The sequence below is a fragment of the Acomys russatus genome, chromosome 3, assembly GCF_903995435.1.
Source record: "Acomys russatus chromosome 3, mAcoRus1.1, whole genome shotgun sequence".
Taxonomy (NCBI): Eukaryota; Metazoa; Chordata; class Mammalia; order Rodentia; family Muridae; genus Acomys; species Acomys russatus.
The window spans coordinates 60,807,142-60,825,268 of NC_067139.1; the positions used below are offsets into that span (position 1 = coordinate 60,807,142).

The window sequence follows — 18,127 nt, forward strand, 5'->3', positions numbered from 1 at the left end:
GACACTAGGATAATACTCAGTAGGATAGGATTTGGTGGAATAATTTATACAAGACTGTCAAACACAAATGGACTGGTCCTTGTCCTGGATAATTCTCATAATTATTTTTATTGTATACAGTTTATTGTATTTAATAGAAAGGAGGAGATGTAGGGGAGATAAATCTGTTTTCATTTTGATGCCAAGTGTTGGGTGGGGAAGAAAGCAGGATGTTTACCACTTAGATGTGAGAGAGTAGGATGTTTTTCCACTTGGAAGTAAAACCACTTTGTGGGCGAGCTTGGTTGTTGCCAGCTGAAAAACATCCTTAAACAGACTGAGAGGATATATATACATATGAGCCCAAAAGAGGAGGCTGAGCTTTTTGTTGGTACTTGGTATTATTTGGCTGTTCATGACCCCACTTCAAGACACTCCTAAAGAGAACCTCTCCAGGGGAGGCTTCAAGGCTTTGGGTTCCAGCTGAGGCTCCAGGTTCTGGTTGCTCCAGGTTCCAGCAGCAACTTTGGTAGACTTGCTGGTCTGATGAAATCCTGCTGAATATGCCAGGAGAATCATTCCTAGGAACTGATACCCAGGTTTTATTCTTGTTTTCCTTAATCTCTGTTTCCTCCTATTTAGGCTAGTCAAGTTATAAGGGAGGTATGCTCGTTTAATAAGTTCATAATAAAGTATAACTGTCAAAGAAATTGAGCCTACAGGCTCTGTTGTTCAGGCTTATGGTGACATAGAGCAGTACGGTAGAAGGACATGGTAGAACAAGGCTGCTCACCTTATGCAGGCCAGGAGGCAGATGGGAGGGTCCAAGGACAAGAAGTAGTTCCCAGGCTGTAACTCCCAGGGCCAATCCCCTTCAACTAACTCCTGCCTACTAAGTTCCCAGCAGGTCCTGACGCTGTGAAGCCATGATGGATTAATGTGTTGATGAGGTCAGGACTCCCATGACTCAATCCGTACCTAAAAGCCCCATTCTGAATATGACTGCCTTGGGGACCAAGCAACAGAAAGGAAACTAGACACTGTGGTCTCATTATCTCACTGTGTCAGTCACAGCATCCTTTTTCTGATATCAGCGCAATGGTTTGTGTTAAGGAAGGGCAGGATCTCAAAGCCAGGCCCAAGTGGTTGATGCCTTTGTCTTTCTCAGAGTTTATCTGACACAGGCTCCGCACCCTGGTTAAAGTGGGTCCATGCACACGCCCGGTGGCTCTGAGTAACAGCCCACACAAGGAGTCCAGAGAGCACAGGAGTAGGGGACATCAAAAAAGCTCTTTCAAATTCTGGCAGAGCCCTTGAGGCAGCCTCTCTTCCTCTTCGGTGACTCATAGCCACATGGCTCATGGCTGCACATCAGAGCCATGCCAACAACAGGGAAACTGACAGGCTCACCCATGCATTTCCTGTCATTCATGCAAAGGCGACAAAACTTGATGGTGACAGCTCAGATAGCACGCCTGGCCACAAGAACCCTTCTCAAGCTAAATGGAGGCTGGCTGCTGGGGAGGAGAGTGACAGCCATTCTGAATGTTACAAAATTTGCTGTTGGCTGCCACCTTTTCCGGGAGAACTTTAAACTGAACCCAGACTATGCAGAGTGGTTTCTGTGGCAGAATGAAGGCCCAAGTCAAGGCACAGAACAGACATCCTAATGCCACTGGGAAGTCAAAGGCCAAAGGAAGTCAGCTCAGGCACGGAACTCCACGTACCCTATACTCCTTGAGTAAACCATTATCAGTATGTGGTGGGGAGCTAGCTCACTTCTCTGCAGACAGAGAGCAGAGAAAACAGACTACAGGAGAGGGCCATCGCTTCCTCTAGCTCTGCATTACCTCCGACTGACCCCTGAGGCTCACATCAGCATCACCACCAGCACACAGAGCACATAAAGTTTAATGAAGATCCCAACACCTTTCTGAAGCTCAGCTTCCATTCTCGCTCCAGACTGGATTCCTCCAGAAGCTGCTATTCTACAAAGGAAATGCACATCTCTCCTATGTCTGGGGCACACCACCCAGAGACCATGCCATGTGTAGTCATGACTACAAGATTTAGTAAGCACAGCTGACCCTGATGGCAGCACACCCGCTGCTCGCCCTTGGCTCGGATTTCCTCTAAGCCACTGCTAAGGGTTATGTGAAGTCTGCCGTGGGGTGTTCTCTGAAGACTGAGTAGTTCACACAGCCTTTGTGTTGTTGGCTCTCCATTGTTGTAATAGAACATTTGAGAGAGTCACCTGAAAGGAAGAAAAACTTATCTCAGTCCACAACTGACTGCCTCTGTAATTCAGGCCTATGGTGACACACAGCAGCATGGTAGAAAGACATGGTGGAACAAAGCTGCTCCCCTTCAACTACCTCCTGCCTCCTAAGTTCCCAGCAGGTCCTGATGCTGTGAAGCCGTGGATGGATTAATGTGTTGATGAGGTCTAGTCTCCCATGATTCAATTTGTACCTAAAAGTCCCAGCTCTGACTACCACTACCTTGGGGACCAAGCCTTTCAGCAGATGCTCAGTCTCTTTCTTTCAGGTAGGTAATTCTGGACACATTCTGCACACTTTTTATGAGGGTGTGGGCAGAGCTGGCTTTGACAACACGGCTTTTCCTCTGGCTCCCATCACTTCCCTGCTCCCACACTCCTGCTGTTCAAGTGCATCTCCTGCCCTCAAACCACCAGCTTCCAAGACTTCATCCCAGACTGCTGTCAGCGCAAGCCCAACCTGGACCACATCAGGGCTGCCCTCCTTGATTGTGTAGCTTCCCCAGACTCATGGGGTTGGTGCCCTGAGCGTCCATTCTCCACTCAAGGCCACAGAAAGCAGAGTACAGCTGTCCGGGTGCCTCTGAAAGCCTGCCGTGGGGCACCTGCTCCACCATAGGGCTGGTCCCACCCCCTAACATCACCGTGAAGTCTTTCCATTGTTCGTGGCGCTAGGCAGAGAAGTGGGAGCTCCTGGGGGAGAGAACACCTTGCTAAGGACGAGAGCCTGTTCTCATTACTGCCTTCATTGCTGTGGCCAAACTCCTGCCAGGAGTAAGCTAAGGAAGGAAGGAGGGTTTTCACGTGGGTCGTGTTTTTAGAGGGTTCTGCCCCATGTGCTTGGGCAGAACACATCCAACAGTGAGTGACGGAGGAGCTTATTCGCCTCATTGTAGACAGGAAGCAGGAGTGAGGGTTCTAGCAAAGGGCCAAGGCAAGACACGGCCTCTACTCTCTCCTTCTGCCACACCCCCTCTTCACCGCAATCACGCACAAAGGGACAAGTCCATTGGTCAGGTCAGTGCTCTCAGAGCCCATTGGCTGGCCACCAAGCCCTCAGTACCTAAAGCCATGGGCAACGGTTCCTAGTCACATCCTAACAGTTCCCTTCCCTACAGCGCACCAAGATGTGGAACAGTGAAGAACCCTGAGCACCCTAGGACCGCGGAACCTTCCTCTCCGTGGAGTGGGGAAGAAGGGCACACGGATCCCAGCGAGCACGATCGATGGCAATGGGGGACTGCGCATCCTTGCAGAAAGGGCATGTTGTTCAATGCTTCCTTCCACCAGGCCGGAATTCATTCTAAGGCATTTGTGGCCAGTCACCTCCGCACATACATGGGAGGTATCCTTAGTGCCCTGACAGATGAATTCATCTCTGCTGTGACTCCATGACTGCAGCACAGCCTCTCCTGCGTGTATACAGCACCAACCTTGAAATCAGGCCTCTTCCTTTGGAGTGAGATGAATATGCCAAGGACTACTGGATTCCAAAAGAGAACACCAGGGAGGCTCCCCTCTGTGTGTGTGTGTGTGTGAGAGAGAGAGGGGGGGGGGGGGGGAGGGAGAGCACAAGGGCACAGTGGCAGAGCAGTACAAAATTCTCTGACGCCCCCTGCTGGGGCGATGGGTATCAGCATTAAACACAGTTTTCCCTAGTGCCTATCACTGTACTCTACATAGTAGGAGCTTGTGTTGGCAGAGCCCTCTTTGTGGTGAACCCTTGAAACAATGTAAAAGAAGGGAGGTTTCTCCTGGCTCATGTGTTCAGAGGGCTTGGCCTATGGTCCTCTGGCTCTTGCTTCTGGGTCCGTGGTTAAGGCAGAGTGTCACGGCCGGAGCAGATCTGCTTGTGGCAGCCAAGAAACGAGGAGGGGCAGGACAAGATCCTCTTTAAGGGCAAGGAGGACATGCTCTGGTGTTTTTCCTCCAACCACACCCCACCTACCAAGGCTTCTATGGCCAGGAGGAGAGAGGTCCCTGCAAGCCATAACAGCTGCCACAAAGCCACAGATTGTGTATATGTCTACTTGAAATATGATGGCATGACTGTGGAGGAACTGACTTCTTAACAACATTTGAATGGTAAAAGCTACAAGGTGCTTAGGGTCACCATGTTGGGCAGTGCAAGTCTATAACAAAGAAGCCCTGACAGCATTTAGGACACTGAGACATAGACATTGGGAGAGATCACTTAGGCCAGTACGGGCTGTGTTTACCCCAGACCTCAGGATGAAGGTCCAGCGAATGCCAGCTGCTCCAGACATTCACATTAAGTAGGCTGTCTCTTAGGAATGAGAGCACATGGGCCCAGAGACATTTTTGGTTGTACAGGCCTTGCTGTATGCCAGCCTGGCCCAGAGCAGGCAACACAGGAGTCCAGTGGAGCTCTGGCTCCCCCTACAGGCCACAGTGAGAATTGCATCAACTTCATTCTGTCCCTTCTCCTTCCTCCCTCCTCATCAGACAAGACAGAACTTGGCCCAAGAACAAAAATCAGCTAGAAATAGCCTACTAGGTGTCGCATCATAACAGAGCAGAGAGGGGCCTTAAGCATCATTTTTTTCAACACCCTTATTACCGTTTCACAGTAGAAAAGCCAAGGCTAACGGAGGTGACTGGTATCCCTTTGGCCTCTTTGCCCCTGGCACTGACTTGCTAAGCACACAGATGGCCTAGGAACATATGGGCAACAAGAAAAACAGGAGCCATCTGGTCAAGGTCAGGCTTTCCTTCTGCCACTTTATGCCCACACCGTAATTCCTTAAGACTGCTGATGTCAGGTGAGCGTTGGTTAAAAAACAAAACAAAACAACAACAACAACAACAAAAAAAAACTGCCATCTGTGAGCGATCACACACACCTTGGGTCACTTACTGTGGAAAAATATCATTCCCATTTTGGTTGTTATTAAAGATTTCTGTAATATAATTCCAGTTTTTAAAAACTCTCCATTGGGGGAGAAAAGTAAATAATGAGACCCCGTCAATACAATAGTAAAAGGCTGTGAGTGGTGGTGCATGCCCTTAATTCCAGCACCCAGGAGGCAGTAGGAGGCAGCTATCTGTGGATCCCAGGCTAGCCAGAGCTATACAGTGAGACCTTGTCTCAAAACAAAACCCCAAACTCTCTCCTGTGTATTTTCAGCTTAGTTCTTAGGGCTTATAAACAGCAACAAAATGCTTTCTGCTTATTGATTAATTGAATGGATGCTGTCTATTCAGGGGTAACTATTAACAACATTTGATACTTTATCAAGCAGAAAGGTCTCCTTAACTTTTGTCCCCTGCCCCTAGCTTGGCGTGGAGGACACCTAGTCAAGCCAGATGGACCACCCATCAGTAGGTCACACTGTTAGGAGTATCTAAGCTATGTGTAGCAGAGTTTGTTCAAGGTCTAAAGTTCATGATTTTAGCTAAGGTGGTATGTGCTGCATCAAAGTGTGAGCGGCTTTGCTGGCTAGTGCATTGTTGGGCACCGATGAGGCACATCAGGAGATCAGTGGCAACAGAACACTGGACGTGAGTCACCTCACCTCAGCAGTGAGGAAGCAGACACAGCAGCATCATGGTCCAGGCTGTCTGCCACCCCACCCCACCCCTGAGCTATGCACTGTATCTCATTTGTGCATGAAAGTGTATGGCCCAGTTTCTCAGACAATAGTTACCTCCAGATGAATACTTGCGAAGACACTGGAGATGCTAATTTATTACTAGTGTATTGTGAGGGTGATGCCCAGCTTTGTACCTATGTACACGTGTGTGCCTGTGTGCTCATGCCTGTGCATGTGGAGGCCGGAGGAGGAGGACACAAGGTATCTTCTCCTATTGTTTTCCCTTGCACTGAGCCTGAAACAGCATTGTGACTAGGCCAGCTGAACTATCTCTGCGCCCATCACTGGGGCCACAGGCACACACGCCATGCCCAGCTCTTACATGAGTGCTGGGGATTCAAACCCAGGTCCTCATCCTTGCACAGCCATCTCACCATCTGAGCCATCTCTTCAGCCCAAAGCTTATCTCCTAATATGGAAAACATAGCCAAAGTTTCACTCGTTTTGAAACAAAAATGAAGCAAAAATTAATGCCAGATTTGATACTATCGACCTGACCCTGGGTGGCCGGTGACAGCCACACACAAAGAGCCTGACACCCATGGGGCACCTATGTTTTTTCTCTTCTCCTTTCTTAACTGGAACCCTTGTCTAAAGGTACAGCCTTTAGACCCTACTTACAACCACAGTTCCAATCCAAGAATGAAATCTGTACCCCATTCTATGCCCAGTAACGGAGCGCTGTCAGAATGATCAGACTCCAGGAGGGACTGTCTTGCTCCAAAATGTCAGTCCTGCTAGACTCAACATTTCCCAATGGTTCTGTTCTCCTTGGGACCTCTCAGCCAGTACTAGCCCGACTACCCACACACTACTTTGTACTGACATCCTTCTCCTTTTACACAGATCTGTCATTTGCCATGCACAGCCTAGGAGACTGCCTTCCTTGTAAAAGGGGTTGCCAGCCATACTGGGGTTCTCAAACAAAACAAGAAGAGGAGAAAGAGAAAGAAAGGGAACATAGGATTATCAACATTTCTATTTCTAGTTATATATCTAAAAAGAAGTAAAGGTAGGAGCTTAAAGAAATATTTTTAGAGCTGGCAAGATGGCTCAGTGGGTTAAGACACTTGCCACAAAGCATAAAGACCTTAGTTTTACCCCAAAGATCCACATAATGAAAGGTAATGGCTCTTGTAAACTGTTTTTACACAAACACACACACACACACACTTTCCATATTAATTTGCTTCCCCAGAAGTTTGCATGTATGTAAAAATATACACATATATATGATACACACACACACACACCAGAAGTCTACTGAAAGCTGTTTTCTTCTGAGTTCTAGTTATTCTCAGCAAATGTCTCAAGTGTGTCCAGGAAGATCAGATGCTTCCACTCCACCTCCTGCCCCACTCTGAGCAATCTGAAGAATGGTGTTTTTTTTTTTTTCTTAACTGTCATTTCTTATTTATATGTTGTTTTAAACTCTTAAGGAATAATTTGTAAAATGCTTTCATAGTCAAATACGAAACTAGCAGCAAGTGACTTGATGGGAAGTAGAGGGTGGCAGGCATCCTTGAACCAGTCACAAAATCCCAATCACTTACACCTGGACAAATTGTCCATTTTTCAACCTGTGTAATTAGCAACCAGGGCACATGTCGGGACATAGAATTGTCTGTTTAAATGGAGGGTGTGGGCCAGAGGCCAGGCATCTTGAGACACTCCCACATGCACATTGGCCCAGCCTGAATGATCCCAGCTGATTCTTGGTAAAGGTCCATAGCAGGCCTATATGTAAAGTCTGTGGCTGGCTGAAGCCAAGTGATTGCCCCATGTGCAAAGCAGGTATGACCATTAACAAGCACAAGTGGGTCTTGTTTACTTTATGATTGTAAACTCTGTGCTTTTCCAACCCACTGCTTCTCTGGCTGCACATCAGATAACTGGGGATATTTAAGCTGCACCCAGATTGACTCAGATTCAGACAATGCTCTCATAGCATCCCGGGTGATTTACTCATTTGCCACAAAGCTTGAAAAGGTGGTTCTTAAGCTAAGGGGTCAATTGATCAAACCATAGTCATGTCAATTACTAGTCTATTTTTATCCCAAGAATATGCATCCTAGCTGTAACAGATAGGTATGATTCTATAGACAGATTAGGTAAAACAGTTAGATATAAGGTCTTCAACAACCTCAGAGTCCTACAGAATATGGCATTTAAAGATGTTTTTATTGTTTTAAGGATTCTTTGACAATAAGACAGGGTAACTTCTGGCAACACCCAGCCTACTTCAAAGAAGACGATGAACATCAAAGAACTTCCTTATGGGGATGGCTTCAAATTGAGGCAAACAAGCCACTAAGCAATATGTCCTTGTTTCGACCACTGACAGAATTCTACCTAAAAGTAGGCAAGGCTGGATGCAGACAGAGTCAACAGCCAAACTCTGCCAAAACAGGGTAAGCAAGTCCTCAATAGTTCCTGCCTTACAAATATATATGTCAGATATACTGGGCCAGAAGGCTGAAGATGATGCTCCAAAGTTGTAGAGTTTTGGGTGACTGTTCAGGCAGCAAACTGTCTCTGTCATCTTTTTTGATTTGGAAGGTGCTACCCTGAACTTCCTGTTTACTCAGGTAATTAATGTTATTCCTTCTCAAGTCTCTGATGATGTTGAAGACCGAATAGTTTAGTTTCACAATTAAGCTTAGTTGTTTAGGGGTTAAGATATTTTTAGGTCTAGATAGATGTTTTAAGTTGATAGAGATGAGATATGATAGATATTGATTTACATTCAGAAGTTTAGACTCACCAAGATAGAAAAATGTTTTCAATGTTGCCAAATGCAAATAGCCAAAACATTATGAATGTAACAATAATAATAATTCCTGATTGTTCCGTGGTTCTTCTTGCTGTATGTAGTTTACTTTATATATGTGTAATAATATAAACATATATGTAGAAAATATTATTAAAAAATGAGGTTGGAGTCAGGAATGTCTCTCTTTTCCTTTATGTTTCCTTATTAGGTTTGTAGATAGGGGTTGAAAAGAAAGAACGGGGAATATAGACATATATAGGGATAATAGGACAAAAAGCAGATTATTGAGTCAACTCGTCAACTTAAGGCCTTAATTGTGCTCACAAGGTTATTTTTAATTCACTAGTATAGCAATGTGTATATTGATGCAAAATGTTTAATTTTGATACACTAGTATAGAATTCAAATTTAAGATTATTCTTCACACACATTATATATATTTCTATTCTAATATGAGTTATTGTACCCATGCCAGTCAAGTAGAATACAATGTTTACCTCCAGTACTTCGAAAATGCTATTGCAGGCTGTTTAGGAGAGCTGTTGCAAATGGCAGACAATGGTGCGGGCTGGGAGGACGTAAATTAGCATCATCTTCTCACACAAATGATGTACACTCAACTCAGTGTCTGTCATCAGCTTGTTTGGTCACTATCACAAGACTACATCTAACCCTGTTTTAAGGTTTGAATGAGAATATTGTCCATTTGGCTAATGTATTGGGGTGTTGCTGTTGTTGGTTTGGTTTCCTATTTTTCATTAAAAACATTTTACATAGCCAGGTGTAGTGGCACACACCTTTAGTCCCAGTACTAAAGGAGGCAGAGGCAAGCCAATCTATGAGTTTAAGGCCAGTCTGGTCTACAAATCGAGTTCCAGGACAGCCAGAGAATCCCTGTTTTGAAAGACAAAAACAAAACAAAAACAAAAACAAAATTCTTACACAATATATTTGGATCATGGCAACCTCTTCCCCAACTCCTCCCAGAGCCTTCCCACTTTTCTACCCACTTACCTTCACATTCTTTTTCTTTCCAATAAGCCAATAAGACAAAAAAAAAAAAAAAAAAAAAGCTCACTATGATTGGCTCTTGAGGCCCAGGCATTTGACTGCTTGGTCCTCAACGGGTGGCTGTTTGGCCCTGCTGGAGGAAGTATGTCACTGACAGGGGTGGCAGACTTCAAGAATTCAAAGTTTCACCCCGCTTTCAGTTCGCTCTGCTTTGGGCTGGAGAAATGGCTTAGCGGTTGATTGACTGTTCTTCCCGAGGACCTGGGTTCAATTCCCAACACCCACATGGCAGCACACAACTGTCTGTAACTCCAAAATCTGACACCCACAGACATACAGTACACATAAAATAAAAATAAATAATTTTTTTTTTTTTAAAAGCAGCAGCAGCTCAGCTTCTTGTTCTGGCTGCCTACTGCCACCTATGGACTCTCCCTCTGGAACCAGAAGGCCAAATAAACTCTGCCTTAAGTTGCCTTTAGTCGGGGCATCTTAGTTCAGCAGCCAGAAAGTAAGCAGAGTACCTGTCTACTCTTTCCTGAATAGCCGAGTTCTCACACCGGGGTTTGCTCATTGGCCCTGAGCATCAGCAGTCTTCTCCAGCAATAAGGTCAACTGCTCCAGTAAGAGCGGCAACCCTGCTGGGTGTGTTGGCGCACACCTTTAATCCTAGCACTTGGGAGGCAGAGGCAGGTGGATCTCTGTGAGTTCGAGGCCAGCCTGGTCTACAAACTGAGCCCAGGGCAACCAGGGCTGTCACACAGAGAAACCATCTCAACAAACAAACAAACAAACAAACAGTGCTAACTCTCTTTGCCTTACTGGCACTAGACCCAAAACTTTCTTCAACAAGCAATAAAAACCCACAGCCCAAATCCAAATTGTCAAACTAAGAAAAAAAAAATAGCAAACTACACTACTGTCTATGAGACAGGCAAGCACAGGGAAGTCTAGCAAGCTAGGACTTCAGTTTGGGCCTGCAAACCCCTCTTTCAATAGTGCACTAGGTCACCTGAGTCTCTTACCTGTAAGCACTATGCACACGCCCCACTCTAAACAATAGAATACATTTACCTTCCCTTTAACAACCACTGAAGTTATACATCGATTCAGTCTATTCTGGTTATATCCAGGTGAAAAAGTAGGGAGGCCTGTGACTGGACTAAGGCCTCTATCTTGTCTTAGATGGAGCTATCTTTGGTCTAACCTGACACTGACTACCCACCTCTACTCGCACTATGAAAAGTCCCCCTTGGAAAGTACCCAACCTTGTTCTACTTATGTCCAAATGTCCCAAGTAACTGTGTGTGTTTATCTACCTGTTAAGCTGCTTGCTTGACTTCCTCCGCAGCTGTCAACCAGGATGTAGTTTTTCTGGGTTCTTTGCAAACTGCACTCAACGTTGCTCTGGGAGCAGGCTTTCCCTGTAGGCAGTTGCCAGCTGGCTCACTGCAGACTCGCAGTTCAGACTTCATCCCTGTGAGTGGCCTTTGGGTCTCTCCTCGGCCGCAAGGCCAACATGGCCTGAACTAGTTTTGGGTGCACGATAAACCAACTGTCCTCCAAGAAAAACTTTCAGTGATAATCCCCTACTTACCATCTTATTACTACAGAGGATGCAGTGTGTGTATTATTAAAATCAGATTCATTTTAGGGACAAGCACAGTAGAGAACTGGTTATATAATTCATTCTGTCAATCAAATTAGAGAGCCATCCAAACTAGTGCCCTCCTAACCATCCTCCTTCTTAGGCCTATGAGAAGCTCCCAACAATAACCCAGAGCCCTTGCATAGGTTGCTCCATGTAGCCTTTTTTTTTTTTTTTTTTGCTGTTGTTTTTGGGTTTTTCGAGATAGGGTTTCTCTGTGTAACCTTGGCTGTCCTAGACTCATTTTGTAGACCAGGCTGGCCTTGAACTCACAGCGATCCGCCTGCCTCAGTCTCCCAAGTGCTGGGATTAAAGGCGTGCGCCACCATGCCCGGCCTGTAGCCTACTTTCTTATCAGGACAGTGGCTTCTCTTTAACTCTCCTTGCTACTTTTGCAATAAGCTATATTGCAGTTCCTTGAATAAGAGGCCAAGAACCTGGAAATCAGCCCAGACTAGAAACCTACTTACAATGGCCCAAGTTAAAATCATGACACCAAAAACTTTCCATGTAAAATTTTAGTATTTGGAGGAATAAGAGCTTCATGAAAACATGAACTGGCATGATCTCATTTTATTTAGCTTGCAATGCAAGTCATTTTTATGAATTGATACATACAGTTCTAAAAAAATGTTGTCTGTGTCTGGAATGCATATGTGAACATATATTCAGAATCCTTTGAAGAACCAACTTAAAACTTTCAAAGTCTTAAGTGTGATATTATGTAAGAAAAATAGAGCTTCCATTCAAGGTAACTTGGGATTTATAAAGATTTTAGTTCTGGTGAGGATCCACATCCGAAATGAGAACTGCCTGACACCTGAGCCATCAACTGACCCCACCTCCTAAGTGAACAGATGATGAATCCACAGGCCCTGGCAGAGACTCAGCTCCTGAGACAGGGTGGGGCCACTCACTGGTTCGCAGTGCTCTGGAAAGTGTGGGCCCAGGCATGTCTGAATGACCCTGGGTTCTTCCGATTGATACAGAGCTAACAGCTGGTGTTTCCCTATAGTTTATAAACTTGCCCAGTTGCTTTAAATCACAGCCACTCCTAGTCACTCATCAGCGGTCTGCTCAGGCCTCTCTCCTGAGGTGTCTGAACTTGAGACTCTTTCCTCCTGCTCCTTTGTGTTGGCAGAAGACCTACACCAAAGCGTCCGCTCTGCTGTGGAATTCAGCAGCAACAGCAAAGACTGTGTTCGTGCAATCTCCACAACTGTCCATTTGAGCACAGGACAGCCTGTTTCTCCATGCGGCCCACTCTCACCAGAAGAACCCTGTTCTGTCCTTCTGAGCAGGGGCTTTGTTTCCTAAGATAATGTGGGGACATCAAACGGCAGCAAGAGTTCCTATCCTATCAAAGATATGCTGGCTGGAGATACAGCCCAGGACTAGAGCACCTCCCCATCTCCTTACCTCCCCACCTCCTTACCTCCCCACCTCCTTACCTCCCCACCTCTTTACCTCCCCATCTCCTTACCTCCCCACCTCCTTACCTCCCCCCCTCCTTACCTGCCCCCCACCTCCTTACCTCCCCACCTCCTTACCTGCCCCCCACCTCCTTACCTCCCCACCTCCTTACCTGCCCCCCACCCACCCACACACAAGACATGTTACGTTGAATGCACTCACACTTCTGGCAACTTTTAACTCTTTTGTCTCAGCCTGTTAGTTATCTAGAACCACATGTACTCACTGGTCAAACAAACGTGGCTACAGACTTTAATTTAAACCTCCAATGAGTAGGTACAATGTATTTATTGGCTATTTTCTTTCTTAGAAAAAAAAATATTTAGTTACATGTGTTTTGTTTTGTTTTTTTGTCTGCATGTATGTCAGTGAACCATGTGCATGCCTGGTATTTATGGAGGTCAGAAGAGGGCATCAGAGCCCCAGGAACTGGAGTTATGGATGGTTGTGAGATGCTATGTAGGTGCTAAGAATTAAGCACAGGTCCCCTTAACCCAGGAGCCATCTCTCCAGCCCCTCCTGCTACTTTGTAATTTCAGGAGCCATACCCCAAACAATCTGCTGGATACCAGTGTACTTTCAAAACCTTTTGCATTCACATCAGAGCCGTGTTTACAAAGAAACTTTTCACATTTCGGAATAAGCGAGTCCGTCTTCTCAATACTCTCAGGCTGCAGCGAGGGAAGACTTATAACAGGCCAGCTTCATATATTTCTCCTCTGCAGGAGAAGCATCGCTCAGCAGGGTGCATGCCTGGTTTGGGCACCCGCTGTGTGCAGCCTTCCTAGGTGTGTCCTCATGGGCTGGTCTGTCAGAGCCAGCTCACCAGGCTCCTTTCTGTTAGAGTTTCCACTCGTTAGGACTCTAGTGCTGACACAGGGTTGTGATGTTGTAGCCACTGCCATCGAGGGCTCAGCACACACCCATCTGAACTGCAATTCCATCAGCCACTTCAATATGTAAAGGCCCTGACACAGAAATTCTTGTTTCCCCGCTGGCAAAATTACTCATGTACTTTCATTTGCCAAGTTGGCAGGCTGCACTCTCTCACTGCTGCCAGCTTCATCCCCCGTTGGCTATTTCTTTTTACCCATCCTGACATCAGGGATGCAGAGTAGTGGGGTCTGTTTCTTTTACCATTTCCTTCTTTGTCCCCAAGTGGAAGATATGGAGAAACCGTGGCCTTACAATCCAATACCATAACTGAACTTCACATGTGAATTGTAACAGAGATGAGTAAGAACATGAACAATGCAATCACAGCAAGGCCTGGGTGACTGGCGGGCCAAGCAGCCGCAAGTGCAGCTCCTGAAAAGGTACAGATTTCATCACTGAGAGATCCACTCGCTTCCACCTCCTGAGTGCTGGGATTAAAGGCATGTGCCAACACTGTCCAGCAAAATAATCTTTTAAAAACTCCTATCATGGGTTGGAGAGATGGTTTAAAGTTAGGAAGGCATAGTGCTTCAGAGGATTCAAGTTTGGATGCCAGCACCCATATCAGGTGGTTCCCAACTGCCTGTGACTCCCGTTCCACAAGATCCAGTGCCTCTGGCTTTCTTGGGTAAACTGTACTCACATGTACATACCCACACACACAAATACACACATACACATGATTAAAAATAATACATCCTCAAAACATAAAGACCCTCGGGATTGAGGCTTTCAGAAAATGAGTTAGTTTTAAGATATTCAAATGACGCAACTGAGAGAAGGAAAAAGCACTAGTTTATAAGGCTCTTCCTCACATTCAGGTGGACACTGAGGAATCCTGCCAATTCCATGTAAGCATGAAATCCAGGTCTGAGATGTCACACACAGGCTTGCTTTTCCATGACGAGTTCAGCGGCTGAAGATGATCCACACCCACGGAAGAGGTTGGTAACTGCACTCACCCTTCCACCTGGGCTCCTCCCCTGCTCTCAGGATTGGAGTTCCTGAGGGCTTCGTCAGCATTTAACTAGCTCTTTGTTGGTTGAAGGTGCTGGGACTGTTTCTCCACACATAAACTGATCCTAAGACAGAAGAAGAAATGCTATTGGTCACCAGGTTTTTGTCCCACAAATGCATTGACATCCCTTTACATTTCATTACAGAATCCACTCAACTATTACGTTTTCTTCACTGCTCTATCATTTCTCCCTCTTTTTTTTTTTTTTTTTTTTTTTAACACTAGCAATGAAAATTCAAGATGTGAAACGTTATGGGAAAATCCATTTATGCTATTATAAAAATGCCAACAAATTCTATTTTCTTTTTGGTTTTTTGAGACAGGGTTTCTCTATGTAGCCTTGGCTGTCCTAGACTCACTTTGTAGAGCAGGCTGGCCTCGAATTCACTGAGATCTGCCTGCCTCTGCCTCCCTGAGTCCAGGGATTAAAGGTGTGCACCACCACGCCCGGTACTTACTAACAATTTTTAAAGCTTTTAAAAAATAGCCCTTCATCTAGCACACAGCTAAAAAACACTCATCTAGACTGGGCGTGGTGACACATCCCCTTAATCCCAGATCTTGGGGTACAAAGGCAGGTGGATCTCTGAGGCCAGCGTGATCTACATAGTGATTTCCAGTACAGCCAATGCGACATTAAAACCCTGTCTCAAATGCACAAAGAAGCCAGTTGGTGGCCAACGCCCTAATCCTAGCACTCAGGGAGGCAGAGGCAGGCTGATCGCTGAGTTCAAGGACAGCCTGGTCTACAAGTCCAGGACAGCCATGGCTACACAGAGAAAAAGAAACCCTCTCTTAAAAAAACTATCAAACAAAACAAAACCCCAAAAAACAAAAGAAACAAACAACAAAAACGAACACTTCTTCACTTTTCTATCAGACAACACGCTTTAGGCCTCTGACATTACCTCACACCACCCGCCCCCTTTAACGTATCCCTTACTTTGTCATAAATCACTTTTATAATGAGAGAACAGCTAGGGCACGTTGCCACATCTTCTCCATTTTCCAAATCTTCCTACAACGAAATCAAACAACACATGGTCAGCAGAGTCTCCCTTCGCTCATCTTTGCACAAACCTCTCTCCCACGGCTGCGTGCAAGTCTTGGGTTGGGTAACAGCACAGAGAACTTTCCCCACCGTCATCTAGGAAAACAACCAGGGAGAAAGGTTGGCTTGATCGCCTCCAAAACCCTGAGATACAAAATAGAGTTCCCTTCTCCTAAAACGTTCCCAGAAACAGATTATAAGGATGGGCCTGGGGAGAACTGCGCCCTTAATCAGCCCCTGTAGGCCTGACAGCTTCCATGACAGCTTCATCAGACCCTGTATCCCTGACGGCTGAGGTTACAACTTTAGGGGCGGAGGTTCAGAAAAACAGGTGGATGACCGATCCTTCCCAGGGACACCGGAAGCGAAACCGCGCATGCTCGAGGAGTCGCTGGCAGGCCCTAAAAGTACCTTGGTGATGGCGAAGTTATCCCCACAAGGGCAGGGGTAGAAATATGTTTCCGAGTCCTCGTCATATTGAAAGTCCTCGATCTCCACCTCGTCGTGAAACACCGCCATGGTCACCGGGTCGGCACTGCATCGATTTGCTTAATTCCGCCGCCCGTGCAGGGTAGGCCCGGATTTCAAGGCCTGCCCTGGAGCCCGGACAATCACTTCCGGGCGCACAGGCGATGACGTAACGTCGACCGTCGCGGCCAAATGGGTGACCCGGTCGCGGTCGCCGTGGAGATAGCCTAACGGCTAGGAAAAGCGTGCTTCCTGCGCTGCAGGGTTGCGCAGCTCTCCGCCCACTGGATGGCAACTACCAATAGTATGAGGGGCTCCCTCGCACGGCTGCTACGTCACCCCGGGACCCGGGGAGTTTGGGCCTGGGCTACAAACGAGTTTCACTTGCTGGTGGAGTCTCCGAGTCTCGTTCTCCATCACTGACTGCAGAAAGCCGTTCAAGAGTTGCTGGAGGCTACGGCTCTCCTAAGAGGGGGTCGCCTCGTCACTGAGGCTCAGAGAACCACACAGCATTCTCTTCTCCAGCCCTCCTCGACACACAGCACTCCTGGAATTGCGTTTCAAGCGACCTTGAGCTCTGACTGATGCCTGGCCTGTTAAGAGTTCCTGCCTGCAGGTACATCGCTGCCTGCCTCACCCCAGCCGCCTTCGGATCCCCTGATGCAAGACACGGACGAGTTCTAGCCATGCTTGCAGTAGTCACTACAGAGAGAGCCGTGTAGTCGCCGTAATAATCACTTTTAATGAGTTTTTTAGTGGGCTCCCTGTATGTGTTAAATGTAGGCTTGTTGATCTTGAGGTTCGAAACTTCATTTTATCCATCATTAACTCAGATTCAGAGACTGGCCATCTTGCCCAAGATTACATATCTAGACCACAGGGTAGGGGCTGGCTGAAAGCAGTGCTGGGCCTGTTTTGCTTACAACCAGGGACTTTGGAGCTTCACTGTATGACTGCCTCACTCACAGCTCACTGGAGGGGTGCAGGGTAGTGAAAACCCACTGTGGCAGAAGTGAGGTGGGCTGTGGGAGCTCTCTTCTGAGAAAAGATGCTTTTGCACGGGAATGAGTAGTTGAGCCATCACATGTATAGCTTATGTGGTTTACATTTCTGTAACTTATACTCAGTGTTTATCTACGGGTGTATGTGTAAGCTACCAATTTTGTACATGCTGAAAGGACACTGTATGTTGACGCCCGTTGAAAGTGGGAAAACCTCAAGGCAGAGAAGTCTTTAGGAGGAAAACCAGAAGTTAACATCAAACAAGTATATGGAAGGTTGTTTCAAAGATTCTGCTTCCTTTTTTCTTTTTTCTTTAAACCTAATTGGAGGACTGTACATCAACTAGGAGGTATTTGTAGCCTGTTGAAGGCTAACTATGGCCTGGCTGGGCAAGAGAGAAATCCTGTGGCAGTCTGGTATCTTTATAGCTACAAATACTTTCCAGGTAGCCTCTGGGACAGAAGGAAACTGATTTTCAGGTGTCTGTGTTTAGTTCAGATGATCATGGTTGGTAGCCATCTTCAGTTCTTCTGAGCCACTCTTGCATGTGCAGTGGCTTGGTGAGTGAAATAAATGGCTCTTAACCCCAGCGCTGATGCAAGCAGAGGCAGAGGCACAGAGACTAGTGGCTCCCTGGAGTACAGTGGCCAACCAGTTGTGAGCTCCAGGTACAGGAAGAGGCTGTCTTAAAAAAATACGGTGGAGAATGACTAAAGAATCAACCTCTGCCTTGAGCTCACACATACAACACACACAGTTGGATGTAGCCATATTTGGCTCATAGTATGTATAGTCGTTAGGTTATAGTATTTATAAATTGTTATCTAAAAGGCAAAACAAACAAAGGCCTGAAGGGATGGTTCGTCAGTTAAGAGC

The 18,127-nt window shown here is 46.3% G+C and overlaps 1 protein-coding gene across 1 annotated transcript; it reads right to left on the reverse strand.

Annotated features, from left to right (window-relative positions):
• Positions 1 to 14,441: 14,441 nt before the first annotated feature.
• Dph3 (diphthamide biosynthesis 3) lies at positions 14,442 to 16,444 on the reverse strand. Its single transcript, XM_051141748.1, has 3 exons — positions 16,193 to 16,444; positions 15,674 to 15,748; positions 14,442 to 14,794 (listed from the first exon to the last, which is right to left on the reverse strand). The coding sequence occupies exons 1-3, from the start codon at positions 16,298 to 16,300 to the stop codon at positions 14,729 to 14,731; spliced, it is 249 nt and encodes an 82-aa protein (XP_050997705.1). The 5' UTR covers positions 16,301 to 16,444; the 3' UTR covers positions 14,442 to 14,728.
• Positions 16,445 to 18,127: the final 1,683 nt, after the last annotated feature.

Excerpts from the sequence above, each read along its gene's own strand:
- Dph3 (XM_051141748.1), bottom strand. The coding sequence starts at position 16,300 with ATGGCGGTGTTTCACGACGAGGTGGAGATCGAGGACTTTCAATATGAC. Across the intron at positions 15,749-16,192 it reads ATAACTTCGCCATCACCAAG|GAAGATTTGGAAAATGGAGA; the intron begins GTACTTTTAGGG and ends ATTTCGTTGTAG. Across the intron at positions 14,795-15,673 it reads TAAAAGTGATTTATGACAAA|GATCAGTTTATGTGTGGAGA; the intron begins GTAAGGGATACG and ends CTTCTGTCTTAG.